General features: G+C 42.6%; 1 protein-coding gene across 1 annotated transcript in view; it reads right to left on the reverse strand.

The window, feature by feature from the left end:
• Window positions 1-504: 504 nt before the first annotated feature.
• Window positions 505-18,670, reverse strand: part of LOC129707634 (golgin subfamily A member 6-like protein 6) — a 56,122-nt gene continuing 37,956 nt past the window's right edge. The window contains exons 11-17 of the mRNA XM_055652770.1: window positions 14,070-14,187; window positions 13,447-13,499; window positions 10,364-10,496; window positions 7,736-7,842; window positions 6,650-6,741; window positions 4,708-4,816; window positions 505-3,668 (exon numbers count right to left, since the gene is read on the reverse strand). Of these exons, the coding sequence (XP_055508745.1) occupies window positions 3,618-3,668; window positions 4,708-4,816; window positions 6,650-6,741; window positions 7,736-7,842; window positions 10,364-10,496; window positions 13,447-13,499; window positions 14,070-14,187 (663 nt within the window). The 3' untranslated portion in view covers window positions 505-3,617. The remainder of the gene's footprint in view (window positions 3,669-4,707; window positions 4,817-6,649; window positions 6,742-7,735; window positions 7,843-10,363; window positions 10,497-13,446; window positions 13,500-14,069; window positions 14,188-18,670) is intronic.

The raw sequence follows: 18,670 nt of genomic DNA on the forward strand, positions 1-18,670 counted from the left end.
CTCTGGATTTCGATGTGTATGAGGAGTGAAATGTTTGGCCTATCCATTTTAAAGTTTAAAGGGGATTTGTGGAAGCACCTGGAACTTGCTGGGGATGCAGGCCGGAACAATTGTGCAAGTAAGAGACTTGTAGATGAGCATTTGGTTATACAGTGATTGGAGGAATATGAATTAATGCAGGTAGATAAGGATGTCTTGGCATCATGTTCGGCACAGACGATGGGTTGAAGAGACAGGTCCTGTGCTGTAGTGTTCTTTGTTCTATGTAATCAATGCCTTGCCAGCAAAACCATATATTTAATAACTCAGCGGGACAATAATTAAAAGACTGACATAGTGCAGCACCCACAACTTGCTTGAAACGTATCTGTACCAAGATTACATCCATTGTGGAGAGTCAAGTTCCAACTGAATACCAGTTAGTTAGTTTAGTTTATTGTCATGTGTAAAGCTTTTGTTTGGTGCAAACTTGTCAGCGGAAAGACAAAAGAATGATTACAATCGAACCACCCACAGTGTACAGATGTTAAAGGGAATAATGTGAATAATCTTTAGTGCAAGATTAACTCCGATTAAAGATAGTCAGAGTCTCCCATGAGGTAGAAAGTATCTCAGGACTGCTCTCTAATTATTGGTGGGATGGTTCAGTTGCCTGATAACAGCGGGATAACAGTCTCTCAATCTGGAGGTGTGTGTTTACAAACTTCAATACCTCGTGCCTGATGGTAGAGGGGCGGAGTGGCTGGGGTGTGACATCCTTAATGCTGGTGGCCAGCATACTTGTGTTACCATAGAAGTGCAGCGAGTCATGGTGCAACTAAATACCCCTGGTAGCCACTATACTAGAGACATTATGGCAGTGGCGTTATGGCACAATTAAACATGTAACACAATTTCAGGCCATCTTTTGGTCGCGATTTTCACTCAAATATACATACAGGTGATAAAACAGTCAAAACGAATTGTAACTTTTAATAAAAACTTTGTCAAACAAAATAATTAACAAAAGTGCATTTCTAAATTGTACCCTAATGGCAACATAACGAACATGAGAGTAGTTTAATAGATAAATTATATTTATAATGTACTCAATGCTTTCCTCAAATCTGCAGCACCACTTTAAATGTACAAATGCATTTCGAAGCAGAAATATAATCTCTCAATATAATCTCTCTCTGATATCCTAACTCCCAAGGAGCAGAGTTAAATAACATTTCCTAACACCTCAAAAATATCTGTAATTTTGCATTTAGAGCTTTATAACCAAGCGGCCTACACCAAGAGTGACACCCACAGGATTACCACTTTCGTAAGGAACACAGCAAAATGGAAAGAGATTGCAGTGTCTCCTCCTGACTCCGACGTGGAATGGGCAACAAGGCAAGTCGAAGGTGTCACGGTCTTCAATGTTTCCAAGCCAAATTCTACCAAGCTCCACCTTTGGTTCGCCATGCATCTACACCGGAGAATTTAACTGCCACAGCACCACCTGGGGCTACCGTTCAACTAACTCAGATGCCGCTGCACTAGCAGACTGGGGCTCAGCTACTTCCGTTCAACTCCTGTACGACCCAAAACAACCGGACAGCTTCCACTCTGGCAGGTGGAACATCACTACCAACATTGACTTGCCTTTTGCAAACCTGAATGGACCATCCTCGCACCGTATCATCCTGGATCACTTCCCGAAATCACAACATCCCCATCTATGATTATCCCGGACAACCTCATCGAGCCGGTCGCAACCAAACCTGCGAAGAGTTGGAAATTCCGCAAGACCAGGTGGGACCAGTTCACAAGTCTGGTGGACTTCTGGATCGACAGCTTTCCCACCCCCACCTCTCTGGACAAAGCCTACTTGGCCTTCTGTAAACACATTAGGGCAGCAAAGAGTTCCATTCCTCGTAGCTATCATTGCCGGTACATCCCCACATGGGACGAAGAGTGTGACGCATGCTACGACGCACTCCTGGACGCTGAACTTGGCAAAGAGGCTGTCTCCAAGGCTACGGACCTAACAATCCGCCTTGACAAGAAGCGCAGAGTGGTGGGAAGAGACAGTCCAAGGAATCAACTTCACACACTCCAGTAGGGTGGCTTGGAAGACCTTCAATCGCCTCACAGGTCTAAGTACCCGCCCAAAGCATTGCCCTGTCACGGCCAACTCCGTCGCTCACCAGCTCCTGGCCAACGGCCACTTCAAAGAGACAGACAAGAATCATACTCGTTCTGTCAAACAGGAAACCACTAATCTTTGGAAAGCTCCAGGCGCTGATGGGTTCCTGTCAGCAGCCTTTTCCTCTGCAGAATTCTCTCCTGTCATCACTCAATGCTGGAGAAACTCAGCGGGTGCAGCAGCATCTATGGAGCGAAGGAAATAGGCAACGTTTCGGGCCGAAACCCTTCTTCAGACTAGTGCGGGTTGGGGGTGGGGGGGGGAGAGAGCAGGAAGGAAAAGGGGAGGAGGAGGAGGAGCTCGAGGGCTGGGGGATGGGAGGAGACAGCTCGAGGGTTAAGGAAGGGGAGGAGACAGCAAGGGCTAGCAAAACTGGGAGAATTCAATGTTCATGCCCCCAGGGTGCAAGCTCCCCAGGCGGAATATGAGGTGCTGTTCCTCCAGTTTCCGGTGTTGATCACTCTGGCAATGGAGGAGACCCAGGACAGAGAGGTCGGATTGGGAATTGGAGGGGGAGTTGAAGTGCTGAGCCACCGGGAGTTCAGGTACGTTATTGCGGACTGAGCGGAGGTGTTCGGCGAAACGATCGTCCAACCTCCGCTTGGTCTCCCCGATGTAAATTAGCTGACATCTAGAGCAGCGGATGCAGTAGATGAGGGTGGAGGAGATACAGGTGAACCTTTGTCGCACCTGGAATGACTGCTTGGCTCCTTGAATGGAGTCAAGGGGGGAGGTGAAGGGACAGGTGTTGCATTTCTTGCGGTTGCAACGGAAAGTGCCTGGGGAGGAGGTGGTACGGCAGAGAAGGGAAGAATTGACAAGGGAGTTGCGGACGGAGTGGTCTTTGTGGAAGGCAGACAAAGGGGAGGGATGGGAAGATGTGGCGAGTGGTGGGGTCACGTTGGAGGTGGCGGAAGTGGCGGAGGATTATGACCCACTGAGTTTCTCCAGCATTTTGTGTACTTCGGACCGACATACACTATAAACCAACTGACTCACATGGCTATCTGGACTACACGTCTTCCCACCCTGACCCTGTAAGGACTCCATCCCCTACTCTCAATTCTTCCGCCTACGCCGCATCAGTTCCCAGGATGAGACATTCCATACCAGGGCATCGGAAATGTCCTAGTTCTTCAGGGAACGGACACCAAACATCCTTTGCACCACCTCGCCCACGACGCACAGCAACTGGGACCTCAACGCCTGTCATCTGATCGCCCCATCTACCGTCACGCAGCCACCCTCTGTGGCTCTGGTTTCAACACACTAGGAGCTTGGAGAACCAGCTGGGAACAGACTTCCCGACCTCCTCAATTCACTGTTGCACCAAACACCACAGCCACACCTGGCTCGGACATGCCCTGGAACGAGTGGGTCGCCCTGAACTGGCTCCGTACAGGGGTCGGCCGGTTCAACACCAACATGCATCGTGAAGTCTTCATTTTCGAGAGGTGAATATACGTTTGAAAAAATTCACTCGCCTCTTCGCCTGCAAAACAGAAACTGATGTCAATAGCTAATTAACATCAACCTAATACAGGTGTCAGAGTTTATGCGGAGAAGGTAGGAGAATGGGGTTACAAAGGAGAGATAGATCAGCCATGATTCAATCAAGGAGTTGACTTGATTGGCCACACGACCTAATTCTTATCCCATCACTTATGAACCTCAACTAATTAGTTCTTTCAGAATTAAACTAATTAGTAAAATGCCAAGGTACAGATGTGAAGATTTGTTTTTACTTATCATGTTATAAAGATCCGCATTATAATGTATGAATGGGTGGCAGCGGCTTCAATACTATGGTCCAAATGAATGCACTATTCTATGAGCAAACGAGCAATGTAGATTCCTTGGTGAACTATTGGACAGGAAGTCTAGATTCTAAACAATCCTCTGTCACAGTCAATCAGAAAATGACAGTACTTCCATGGTTAGTCTTGGATTCCTTGGTGATGGGTGACGTATCCATTCTTACACTATACAGCAAGCTGAAGGTGGGGAAAGATAAACCTTCATCAGCTGTTTTTTCCTGCTCTCTGTATTCCTAGAAAGGTGTCTCTACATTTAAGAATTTCTGTTGGTTAAGATGAGATAACTAAATTTATTGCATGCATTTCGAGATTTGGCTTACACCTTGGCCTGTATTCACTGCACTGTTTCATACCGAAACAGGGAGATTAGAGATATGCATTTGAAAACCGATTCGCGCGAGTGCGACATGAGAGTAACTCAAAACACCTCATGTCTCGCAGGAGAGGAGTTGTTGCTGGGTGAGGGGAGGGGCACCACGTGCAGACCTCGAGGCTGGACAATGAAACCAGGCCAGGTTTTCTGTGTTGATGCCTGAATCACCCAATCCAAACCGATGTACTATGTATCCTATATATTAGTTAGTATGTACATGGAAGCAGGTTTTCCAGAGTTGCCCTGGTCACTGGGGTGGGGTGTTAGGGGCACGATGCAGTGTAAAACATCAGAAAATTAGACTACAACTAGAAAACGATGAATTGATTGGCAATACACACCTTCCGTGCCACCACCACCTTTTCAATTGAGTCATTCTCAAAAGCCTCCTCATATTCCTCGTATGTTTCGTTTTCTATGGTTTGCTTCCTGGGCGCTGGTCTGACATGTCTGGAAAGAAAACAGCAGTATAAACAGTAACACAGTAACCCCACCTTCTCAAAGAAATGTCATCGATACCAAGGGCTGGGAAGAACACAGGGCTTTCAAGGAATCTTCTCCAAGGACTTTGAAGCAGCTGCTTTCGACAGTCAGTGGATTCCTCTACAAGCGGTTTGATGGCGCCGAACAGGAAAGACCATTTCTTGAATTGGAGGAAGCAAGGGTATAGAAACTAGCAAAAATGCCAGGGGAAGAGAAGGAGAGATTCAAGTTGTGAGATTCAAAAATCACAAATGCTCTTGAGACAAATTCAGGCAAAGAAGTGTTTTTATTAATTTCATATTCTGCAGAATAGGTGCCTCTCCTCCGATGTCCCCTAGAGGCACAACGAAGATGGAGATGCTTTCTATCTTTATACATTTCATTCACACTATTGTCACACCCTCATCTCTCCCCATTGAGCTTCTTCCAATCAGAACACTAAGGTTTATATTCCCACGAGAACGTCTCGGAACGTCTCCTGACGTCAAAGACTCCTAAGGCTTCTGCTGAAGTTTCTATCTGTTCACTCTGCAAATTATGACCTAGGTTATATTCCCTTAAAAAGTGGTAAAAAAAACTCAATGATAATATATATTTTTTAAAACAATTACAAGGCGCATGTCAAAGAGGAAAGGGGGGAGCATTGTGGATAAATCGTTCAGAGCTAGTACAAGCAGAATTCTGTAATTCCACATGGTTCTTCAGATTCTATCAAGTAACAGTGGGGGCAGAATTGCTGCCTTACAGCGCCAGAGACCCAGGTTCAATCCTGACTGTAGGTGCTGTTTGTGTGTAGTTTGCAATTTCTCCCTGTTACTGCGTAGGTTTTCTCCAGGTATTCTGGTTTCCTCCCACATCCCAAAGACGTGTGGGTTTGTAGGCTATTTGGATTGGTTAAAATTGTAATTTGTCCCTCGTGTGTAGGATTGCGCTAGTGTACGGGATGATTGCTGGTCGGCGCAGACTCAGTAGGACGAAGGGCCTGTTTCCACGCTGTATCTCTAAAGTCTAAAGTAACTAACGTGTTTCTTTTAACAACCTTGGAAGAATAAGATGTCATTAGTGCGTCCAAAGACTAATGACATCTTATTTTTCCAAGGTTGCTAAAAGTGATGGGCGAAATGGATGTGCCATCCTAAAAAGGATGGTATCTCAGATATGTTTCTGGGAGTGGGCGCGTTCTTGATCGCATCAACTTCACCCTTGATGGGGTGTAGACTGTCCTTGTACATCTTATGACCCAAGTACTCTACCTAGTTCTAAAAGAACTCACACTTTTGTGCCTTCACTCTTACACTGTGTGTCTCAAGGCGTGTGAGTACCACTTCCAACCTTTCATCATGTGTCTGCCTGCCAGGGGCTGAGATGAGGATGTCATCCAAGTAACACACCACACCTTCAATTCCGTCTAGAATTTGTGTCATAAACCCTTGAAAAATCCCAGGGACTGATGATATGCCAAATGGGAGCCTATTGAACTGAAACAATCCCAAATGCGTGTTGATAGTCAGCTTGGATTTAGATTCTCCCTAAACTAATCTAATCTAAAACAAAGCAAATGAAAGCCGTTGAGCCATTGGCAACAGAATGTCCTCCTTTAACCAGACGGATTCTCCTTCGTCAAGGAGTTGAATAATTTGTGGCTCTACGACACCACCCTACGGAAATTGACTGCCGTGTTTGCTACCATCATCGACACTTCAAACGTTGTTTGCTGGCCAAAGCATCAAGGGATAATCCCATTTGATCGTATGGCACAATAGAAATGCAACTGATATCCCAGTTCAAGTAGAACCAAACCTTAGCTCAGCCAATTCATTCTTGCAGGACGGATCTTGCTCTCTGCGCTCCTGCTGTGTTGATTGTTGCATGCTTTCCAGTTCTTCCTTTTCCTGCAAAATGAAAATAGTGCTCAATCTTTATATACACATGAATGCAAAACAAGATTACAACATATCTTTGCTGTGTTCATCTTGGAATCTTTTAAATTAAAAAATAAATAAATACACAGATATTTAGTCATCATATGCATCCTGAGGAACAAGTCTCACCAATGAGCAATGTCATGGCTTCATCTTTAGTACCTTGAGATTTAGTATCCTGCTCAATTTATTAATTGTTGCAAGGGCTTGTTTCCGTGAATGTCATTAGTACTCTGAAAGTGTTCTTTTAAAAAGTCCCTTTGTTTAAGGGTTCTTTAAGGGACTTTGTTTAAGCTGTCCTTGTGCAACTATCCATTGCTCTTTAAAGATGGATTTCTCATTCTCAAGGTTTAATTTGCTGTTGCTTTTGCAACAACTCCTTCAACTGATTATCCTTCAAAGACAGGATCTGGTTTAGCTCCTCCCTGTACTGAACCAACTGTGCTTTTAGCAGCGCGTTGTCAGAATTAAGGTCATCCATCTGAAGCTGTTGGGAGATATGCTGCCAATGTGATCATCGGTGCACTGGCGGCAGGTCAACCATCAATGGCGTAGTTGTTGACATCAGAAGCATTGGAGAAGTCTAACAGCTTAACTATTGCTCAGTTTACATCTTCACTTGCTGTACTTTGGCCAGAAGGTATAAAACACGCGAATGTTCTTCTGTTTGTGACAAAAGTTTTTTCCCCTCATAAATAATAGTATCCTAAATATTAATAGAAACGTTTACTTCCTTGCACATGAATTCACAATATATTTGTACCAAGGAACAACAAAGTTGCTGTATTAACAACCCTTTAAATTTCCCAAATGTAGTTACTTGGTATCAAGCTAAAATGAATTCACCAATGCTCTACTAATTAACGCTCTACTAAGCGTAAAATGTTGAGTGAACTCAAGCATTAAATTTCCACTGATATATAAAATCAAAGTTTAAGTTGAAAGTGTCAGACTGAGCACATACCATAAGCTTTTGGCCAGCTGTGGCCTGCGTTGTCCATCCTTGACCCTGTCCTTGTATCTGAAGATCCCCCACTTCCTCCTCTAGCTCCTGCAGTTCTGAGATCAAATCTGGATCAGAACAGAACCAGTCCTCAATCAGCTTTGTGCCACAGGAAGACACGTCGTTCAGAAAGACAGCATGAACACAGACACAATATGGACTGATTGGACCCTGGTGACCGTCGCTACCTTGTGGCTTCCCCAAGTTAAGATGTTAGTTTCTGACTGGGCTAAAACACCTTGCAGCTGGCTTTAAATTTTAAAAGCTTGCAGTAACAAAGCTAAATTAACATCACTGGTATCACAGAGACAACTGTATAGATATAATTTCAGTATTTTTTCAGGAGAGGCAGATTTGTAATTTAACCTGCAAATCCATTAATAAACTGAGTGAAGCCTGGGTCGTGGCCATTTGGACAAAATCGTAAGTGTTCTACATTTGCAATTACCAATGTAAATATAGGGGAAAAAATAAATCCTTTCGCATTGAAAAATTATAAGGAAGTTTGGTTCATTTTACTTACATCAGATAATGGATGGAATAAACTATGGGTTAAAACAGTGTTCCCTTTCATTACTAAATAGTCCAAAGAGTTGTACAGCACAGAAACATGTCCTTTTCCATCCAATGTGTCTGTGCCGACTATCATGCCATCTAGTTTAACCCCACTTGCCCGTGTTAAATAAACCTCCTAGTCTTTCAGTGAAACTTGCATATTCATAAAAACTCACTCTAAAGTATGTAATAGGAAATTTAACTGCGTGTTTAATGCAGAGCTAAATGTTATAAAATGATTAGATTACTGAATTAACTAAAGAATTCAATGAAAGTATATTTTAGTTGGGGTTTATAACAATTTTGGAAAATGAGCAGTAACTTTAACTGGATTCTACTAATCATTTTAGTCATTACTAGGGCATTCATTTCATCAGGTCCCACATGGTAGGCAAGTGCAGAAGATTTGGGCACATGTAATGCAAGGTGGGCTAGCCAGTTGGATCTAAATAGGAGGCAGTGATGGAAGGATGATTTTTCTGATGGGAAATCTGTGATTATTGTGGTACCACAGGGATCACAGCTGATATTTCCGTTGGCCGAGCGAGGAGCTTTGCCCAAGGTCATAGCAGGATATAGATGAGATGGAAAGTTGGCTGGAGCACAGACAGATAGAATTTGGGAAGTAAAAATGGTTGTAGGACAGGTCAGGGCACTGATGAATGTTGATGAATAGAGACTTAGAGGTCCAAGTCCAAAGTTCTCAAAATTTAGCAGGGCAACAGACTGGTGAAGAAAGCATATGGCATGGTTGCTGTCGTAGGTGTGGGTATGGAATATAATAGCTGGGATGTTTTATTGCAACTTTACAAAACACTAGTTAGGCCACACTTGAAGGGTTGTGTGCAGTTCCTGTCAGCACACTATGTATGAACTGCAGAGGCTGGTTTACAAAAACAGACACAAAGTGCTGGAGTAACGCAGCACCTCCGGTAACATGGGAAGGCGGCGTTTCAGGTTGGGCCTCTTCTACAGTCTGATCAGCGATAGATTTGGAGAAAATGGAGAGAAAATTCACAAGGATGTTGCCTGGATTGGAGAACTTTAGTTATGGGGAGAAACTGGATGGATGGGGCTCTTTTTCCCTGGAGTGAGAAAGTTAAGGAGTGACTGATAGAAGTATGTAAGATTATGTGAGGCAGGGTAGAGAGCCAAAATCTTTTTTCCATGGTAGAGTTCCAAAACAAGAGAACATAAGTTTAAGGTAAGAAGAGGAAGTTGTAAAGGCGATCTGAGGGAAAGTTTATTTCTCTCCCCCGAGAGGGCTTTGGATCTGGAACTTGCTGCCAAAGGAGGCAGAATCAAATGCAATTAAAACATTTTTAAAGTAATTTTAGACAAACACGTAATAGGCAAAGCATAGAAGGAGACATTTATAATGCAGGCAAATGAGATAAGTGTAGATGGGAAACAAAAGTAAGCATGGACATGGTGAGATGAAAGGCCATTCCTGTGCTGCACAACTCAGATTCTAAATACATCATCTTACTAGGCAAAATATTTTGAACCATCTGTTATCATCATAAACTAATTACGGAAACAATTCAGCATTGCTGTCAGTAATTATAAGAGCCATGAGAGGCTTAAGGGTGTAAAAGAACCAAGGACTAAACGATTCACAAATAAAAGAAAGCTTGTCACAGCTAACAAGCAACATTTGTTCTGAACAAATGGATGGAACAAGGGGAGAAAATTCAGCCCAAACAAATTTTCAGGGTACAGAATTCACTACAGGTATTGTGCAATGGTAAAGGTTGCATAGGAAGCTGGGAATGATCAATGGCAAATCATATTCCACAGGAATTGCACATCGACACTTCTGAGCAGGGTATGTTCTAGAGTCACAGCACAATTTAGCTAGTGAAGTGCCTTTGTCTCGACTGAAATATGGACAACAGATCCCAAAATAGAGGTGCACTCAACTTTCAAGTCATCAAGATCAAATCAAGTCATTCACTTCTTAAATATTTTAAGTTAAAACAAAGTAAACGGTATGGTTCGTTTAAGACAGAACCAGAGAGCACCACAATTTACCTTCTTTTTTTTCTTCAACTTGATTCATCTTTAATTCCATCACAGTCCACTCATTGTTGTCATGGCTCGTTGTTGGTTTATAATCCGTTTCTTGCCACTTCACCAGTTCCTCTGCAGATTCAGATTCACTTATCTACAGACACATTACACATAAAGCAACATCATCCACTCACCTAACTGGCCAATTAGATGCTTGATGCCATAAGAAACAGAAACGCTTCGGCATGATACAAGAGTAATGATTCTCTATGTTTGCCTCCGGGACATATTTAATTAACAAAATAGAAAACTGATTTGAAGTTTAGAGTTATTCGGCAAGACGACCAGAGGTGGAATAAGCATTAAAAACGGAACATCATGGTGAAAAATATAGTTTTAAAAAGTTTACCATTTTTTATTCTCTTCTGGAAATGATGATTTCAGTGATTTTCAGATTTAAGTAAAATTATTTTAATTGTCTTTAAGATAAATGGACCTATGGGCAATGAAGCACTGACTTGTTCCTATTAATGTACACCTTCAAGACATATTGTTACGTCATTAGAATTGCAAGTTGTAGATTTGGATAATTGGAAACTTTTATTACGTTAAAAAATCAGCCCTTGAGCCTTATTCATTCTGATTTGATCTGTGATCTAAACATTTACCTAATCCCCATAACCCTCAACTTCCCACAGTGTAAAATTCTAGCTGGCTAACCCTTGAATATACTGAATGGTTTCTCCACCCACAGATCTGGAGGGTAAAGAACTCAAAAGATTCTCAACCATTAGAGGAGAAATGTCAAGTACTTTGGATCCGTCTTCACTGAGGAGGATACAAGCAACCTTCCTGATGTACTAGTGGCCAGAGGATCTCTGGTGACGGAGGAACTGAAGGTAATCCACATTAGGCAGGAAATGGTGTTGGGTAGATTCCCGGGGCCTGATGGTCTGCATCCCAGGGTACTTAAGAAAGTGGCTCTAGAAATCATGACGAATTGGTGATAATTTTCCAATGTTTTATAGATTCAGGATCAGGTCCTGTAGATTGGAGGGTAGCTAATGTTATCCCTCTTTTTGAGAAAGAGAGACAAAACAGGGAATTATATACCAGTTAGCCTGACATCGGTGGTGGGGAAGATGCTGGAGCCAGTTATAAAAGATCAAATAGTGGCACATTTGGATAGCAGTAACAGGATTGGTCCAAGTTAGCATGGATTTACGAAGGGTTTCATGCTAGACTAATCTGTAATTTTTTGAGGCTGTAACTAGGAAAATGAACAAGGGAGAGCCAGTGGATATAGTATACCTGGACTTTCAGAAAACATTTCATATAGGTCCCACATGGGGGATTAGTGGGAAAAATTAGGGTACATGGTATTAGGGCTAGAGTGCTGACATGGATAGAAAATTGGTTGGCAGACAGGTAACAAAGAATAGGGATTAACAGGTCCCTTTCAGAATGGCAGGCAGTGACTAGTTGGGTACTGCAAGACTCTGTGCAGATATTTACAATATACATTAATGATTAAGATGAAGGGAATCAAAGTAACATTAGCAAATTTGTAGATGACACAAAGCTGGGTGGCAGTGTGAACTGTGAGGAGGATGCTTTTCAGGTTGCCGTTATCCACTTTGGTAGCAAAAACAGGAAGGGTGATTACTATCTAAATGATGTCAAGTTGGAAAAAGGAAAAGATCCGGGGGTCCTTGTTCATCAGTCAATGAAAGTAAATATGCAGCCGGCAGTGTAGAAAGCGAATGGCATGTTGGACAACAAGAGGAGTTGAGTACAGGAGCAGAGAGGTCCTTCTGCAGTTGTATAGGGCCCCAGTGAGACCACACCTGGAGTATTATATGCAGGACATTCTTGCTATTGAAGGAGTGCAGCACAGGTTTACAAGGTTAATTCCCAGGATGCCGGGACTGTCATATATTGAGAGAATGGAGCGACTGAGCTTGTTTAGAAGGATAAGAGGGCATCTTATTGAAACAGATAAGATTATTAAAGGCTTGGACACGCTAGAGGCAGGAAACACGTTCCTGATGTTGGGGGATTCCAGAACCAGGTGCCACAGTTTAAGAATAAGGGGTAGGCATTTAGAACGGAGATGAGGAAACACTTTTTCACATAGAGAGTTGTGAATCTGTGGAATTCTCTGCCTCAGAAGCGGTGGTGGCTGGTTCTCTAGATACTTTCAAGAGTGAGCTAGATAGGGCTCTGAAAGATAGCAGAGTCAGGGGATATGGGTAGAAAGCAGGAACGGGCTACTGATTGGGGATGATCAGCCATGATCGCATTGAATGGCGGTGCTGGCTTGAAGGGCCGAATGGCCCACTCCTGCACCTATTGCCTATTGTCTATTGCAGCTTTGAAGCCAATCCTTATCCTGAGGCTATGCCCGTTAGGTCTAGACTAAAGGACGTTCTTTTTGGAAGGAGATGAGGTAACATTTCTTTACCCAGAGGGTGGTGAATCTGTGGAATTCTTTGCCACAGATGGCGGTAGAGGCCAAGTCAGTGGATATTTTTAAGGCACAGATAGATTCTTGATTAGTACAGGGGTCTGAGATTATGAGGGGAAGGTAGGAAAATGGGGTTAGGAGGGAGTAATTGATCAGCCATGATTGAATGGTGGGGTAGACTTGATGGGCCGAATGACCTAATTCTACTATTCCTTATGACTGTATAATATTAATAGGCAAGTCTGGAAATACTCTGTTGCTTCCCCAACCACACCAGCTAATTCAGTAAACTTTCTCCATGTCCAAGGTGTGTGGTAATGCATACAGAAACCATCTGGTGTGGAAGCAAATAGCACCCCTCAGATGCAAGCATCAAGCCAAAAAGTAAGGATGATGATAGAAAAGAGCAAAACAAAAATTTACTTAAATGACCCATTTTAAACAAAAAATCTGAATAAGCAACATAAAATTATTTGTAAAATGCAATGTAATTAATTAATTAGCAGGATACTTGAGACTCTTGAATCTGTGCAGAATGCGCACACTTGGAATTAAGACTGTACGTGGGGGAATTAAATGCATCACAAATTCTCCCAACCGGGGAAGCTGCTCCCTTGGTAACTTGTTCTAAACCTACTTGCATGTTCTGGTATTGCTCTTCATATGTTTCCAATATTTTTTGAAGCTTCTCTGCAAGAAAACACGCATCACCATTTAAATAAAGAGAACGAGGAAGAGTCCCTGACCTGAAACATCACCAATTATTTCTCTACACAGATGCTGCATGTCCCGCTGACTTATTCCAGGTTTATGTGTCTATCTTCAGTTTAAACCAGCAACTGCAGTTCCTTTACACAAGAGAATGAAGGATCTCTAACCAAATAACCCTTCCATTCTCTATCTCCCCATCTCTCCCCCACCCTAGTCCTCTTGCTAATTTCACCATTTATATTCCTTCATGAGCACCTCATCCCCAGCCAACAATGGACCATTGTCAGCTCCACCCCCCCCCCCCCCCCCCCCCCCCCCCATCACCCCGAGCCATCGATGCGGGCACTGCTTTATTCTGTACATCCCCATACCTCTAATTTCCCCCTCCCTGACTCTCGGTCTGATGGAGGGTCTTGATCAGAAACTACACCTATTCGTTTCTTCAGAGATGCTGCCTGACCTGCTGACTCGAGCATTTTGTTCTATCTTCGGTGTAAATCAGCATCCCCAGTTCCTTCTTACCCAATGAAAGTCATACTATACACACACCATTTTGTGCCTCGACGTATTGTGGCCAGTTCACTTTTAGGTATAACTGGTCGTCCTCCTCTTCATAATCAATCTCCGCATCTTTGTGCTCCAGCAGAAGCTTCTGAGCAGAAACAAGCTGGGTAGAAATAAGTTTAGTGCCAATTAAAGCCAAGGGATTTCTAATGGTCTGAAATAGCCACCATTCGAATTCTAGATTAAATATTTTGCTTTATGACTGTAAAGGCAGGTAAGACTAGTGTAGATGGGGCATGTTGGTCAATGTGGGTAAGTTGGGCTGAAGGGCCTGTTTCTGAGCTGTATGGCTCTCGAAATAATTTTAGCATGCATTATACTTTTAATGTGCCACTGCTGACAGCTCCATTCTACCACAACTATTTTATGATTGAATTTTCCTGCAGGCTCGCATCTATCCCATGTCACTTACTCTTCAGAAAGGGGTTCTACACGGAATGGAGTGAGCAGTGAAATGTAGGGAAGCACTCCTTCATACAGTTGAGCCCAGATTAAAAATATACAATGCACATAACTAACTATGTAACCAAAAATGTTTTAAATTGCTTCCTACAATGCTTCAACAACTCACGGTATATCAAACCATCAATTTTCCTTTTTTGAAAAGATGAAGTCATTTCATTCCGGGTAAATGGCAAACAGATCAATATTCAGTTAATCGTCATCAGGTGCAAGGGACTTATATTTGGGGTACCTGTACATTGTCCAGCTCCTCTTGGATCTGGCCGATTTTAGACAGGTATGAGGCTTCCATTGACAAAGAACTTTCCTCTGATCTTGCAGCCTCTTGATACAGAAGCGTCACTTGTTCTTTAAGAAAGAGAAAGGAAAAAACGCCCATAATTATCTGATATTTGGTGTAAATAAAGCAATACCTCCACAATTTGCAATTTTTTCCACTGCAGTTAATGGCAATTAGTGAAAATCATATGTTCTACTAATTACCGGCATTTGAAATCATAAAATATCCTTGAAATGCTACAATTCATTAAGCTTGAAGATTGCTCGGGCACAATGGTAATTCCATGCTAGAATATTTTAGGGCAAACCTACTCCCTACCACGAGACGACAGATGTACAAATCTGCGGTAGGACCATTTATGGCCAAAAATATTAACAGGTCAACTTTGAGTAATTACCTTCCAGTTCGTTAATCTTCCATTCGCTGAAATAATTTAAAGAACCAGTTGCCTGTTCTGCAAGGGGTGCACAGAACCTGGCGTGAGGTCTTAAAAGTTGAAGATCTTTGTGAAGTTGTAAACAGCACTGATCTTTCTGTGATGTTTCTTGTGCGTGTTTCTCCCTGATTTTACAGAGCTGAGTGCTGTGTTTACCTTTGAGATTTGTTAATTCAGCTTTATGGGTCGCCCTCAAACCACAGATCTTGATATGGCTGGCGTAATCTTCGGCGTAATACTGGTTGTCCAGGTCCTCATTCTTATCTTCAAGCTTTCTTACATCTTCAACTAACTCCTAAAAAAATTAAAAAGTAGCCAAATTAAACGAAAAAGACTTTCGGGAGCCTGTTCCACTTAGGCGTTTTGTCACCGGTCTGCACTGGCTATAACCTACGGGAACCTTCGACCTCCTGGCAACCCATTAGGACCTATGACACGGGAATTCTCGCTACTCTCCATGTTGAAAAAAGGATCCATAAGGATGCCGCGATGGGTTCTCAGAATGCTGGAACTCCTCACGTCCATGAAGGTGACTTTCCAACAACCACCTGCGAACATGTGACGATCATGTGACGACGGCATAGTCTCCTGCAGTCGCCTAAAAAGTCACCTGTGGGACAGTCCCATTAAGCCTAGAATAATGCAGCTTTCTAAAGTAACATTAAATGAATGAAATGAATAAGCCAAGCAGATAAGCAAGAAAAATTGGAGCTGTCAAAATGGATTTGTCAAGTAGTCATCAAAATTAAAAGTTATCATAAGGTCACGTGATAGAAGCAGAATTAGGCCAATTGGCCAATCAAATCTCCTGCGCCATCCAATCATCTATCTCTTCCTCCTGTTCTACTCCCTTTATCTCTGACACCGTACTAAACATGAATCTATCTATCTCTGCCTTAAAAATATTCACTGACGTCCTACACAGCCTTCTGTGGCAATGAATTCTACAGAATTCTACTGACGCAACACCGGCTGGAGCTCTGCAGACCGCGGCTTCAGCAAATCAGAGCGCTCCCCTCCGGCGAGCCCTGGCGATGACTCACCCGCACCACGCCCGCCGCTGAAGTAATAGAGATGACGCTGTAATAGAAGTAATACGCCTGTAATTAGAGATTCACACAGCAGCAAACAATGATTTCCTTACCATTATCACACAATTCTTCCTTTCCAGCTTTGTCTGCAGTACTTTCACGTGTTCTGTTGTTTCTCGCAGTTCCTCTTCCCTTTCCCAGAGTTTTTTGTTGAAGTCTTCCAGCAACTAAGGAAGTTAACAAGTGATTAAAACCTCCTAACAGTGATAAAAACTGGGCAACATAGTATGGAAATCACACACACACAACATTTGTAATTCAAGTGCGCCAATAGTTAGGTCTTCAATTCTGCCTTGTTATTAAGACATAAAAATTAAAATTATCATTAATGAAATCAGGAGATGAATCAGGGGATCAAAATCATTCAATTTGCATTCAATGGTTCTTATTATAAACTGAGTTACTTGTTTTAACATTCTGCAGGAATACCGATTCAGACCATCAGGTCTGTTCTGCCTTTCATTAAGATCATCAATGACCTAATGTATACATTCACCCAGTTTATCATGAATCAATCCCCACTATCTTGAAAATATTCTACGAGCCTGCATTGTCTACACTTTGACAAACATAGTTGCAAACACGCATGCCGTTGTCAGAGAACCAAAAATGCAAATGCATTAAATGGGCAACCGCTTATTTCAGTCTAAAGAAATCCCTCCTAATCTCCTTTAAATCTGAGGCTATGAACTCTACTCCTAGACTCTCCCACCAGTGGATGGGAAAAAGAAGACCAACTAAAATGTTGTGTCCCAGTCGCACAGGAGGCCTGGTCCCATTCCCCAACACAATCGTAGCATTAAGCAGGATCGTTTTTGATCAAATTTAATTACATAGCAGAGAGGAAGTGGTCAAGATGAGAGTTTTAGTAACATATATGGAATAGAATAGATGGAAGATAGATATAATCGGTAGTGACGCTGTTGCATTATAATCAAGAGTTCATGTGTTGTTGGCATCTTAAATAGCAGATGTCTTCTGATCTTGATCAGGGCTCAAAAAAATGGTGGCACAGATCAGCAATGCCAACAACCTGTCATAACCAGAATGGCAATGTTGCAATGAAAAAACGAATGGGAAGATTTATACAAAAGAAAATCTTCACATTTTTTCATATTTACAGATTTATTTCCAATAGGCTCCCTTCAATTTTTATTTCACTGCCAGTTACAACAGAATCCCTTAGCCGGTTGCAGAGATCTTTCCCTGAAATAGACATTCACACAGCAGCAAACAATGATGTCCTTACCGCTAGATCCCGATTATTCCTATTAAGCTTTTTCTGCAACACATCGACAAGTTGCGTCTTTTCCAATAATGCTTCTTCGTTTTCACAGAGTTTTACCTTGAGGTCTTCCAGTAACTGAGAAAGTTAACGTGATTAATACCTCCTAACAATGATAAAAACTGGGCAATATAGAATGGAAATCACACACACGCAACATTTGTAATTCAAGAGCACCAATTCTTCAATTCCACCTTGTTATTAAGATATTAAAATTATCATAATGAAATCACGGGATGAAATTATTAATTTACATTCAATGGTTTAATGTCCTTTATTGTCACAGGCATGACTTTCTGCTTAAATCATTTGAGTATGACTTTTCAATAACATTTTGTAGCCTATTTTGAAGTACAACCTTCTAAACCAAGTGTGAAGTCATCCTTTATCAATATTCAACTGGAATTGATGTTACCTTAAGGTGTTCATCTCTCACTTGTAGCTGGGTCTCTTTGTCCGGATATTGGTCTATGAGCTGCACTACCAGCTGTCCATACTGAGCCAGCTGCTCAGATAAACCAGCCACCAAATACTTACCTGTAGTAGACCTGCAGCTCAGTGCCTGCAGAATAATTGGTCACTATTAATAACTGCATCATAGTGAATCAGACTTTAGAGAAAACAGTATTGAAATATTCAGTGACTTGAGAAGTGCATTAATATGGAATGCATGAAAGCCAATGCATTTTTTAAACAAACGCGCCGCCGACTGGAACATGCTAGACTCGCCCCACAGGCCTCCCAGGGGACCGAGGTGAAGCCGGATGGCGAGGTCTGCCTTGGCTGAGGGTACCTAAGCAGTGGCGGTGATGGAAGCCTCAGCAGCAATGGCAGCTTCGGCGGTGGCGGGAGCCTCAGCGGCAACGGGAGCCTCAGTGGCAACGGGATCCTCAGCGGCAGTGGGACTTCATGATCGACCCACAATCATCGTTCAATAAGAGTGGGGGGAGGGGGCGGGGGGCTAGGGGAAGACAATGGGGACCGGGCGTGAGGGGACTGCCGTGAAGAACAATGGGACTCCGGCGATAATAC

Source organism: Leucoraja erinacea, chromosome 22, assembly GCF_028641065.1.
Source record: "Leucoraja erinacea ecotype New England chromosome 22, Leri_hhj_1, whole genome shotgun sequence".
NCBI lineage: Eukaryota > Metazoa > Chordata > Chondrichthyes > Rajiformes > Rajidae > Leucoraja > Leucoraja erinaceus.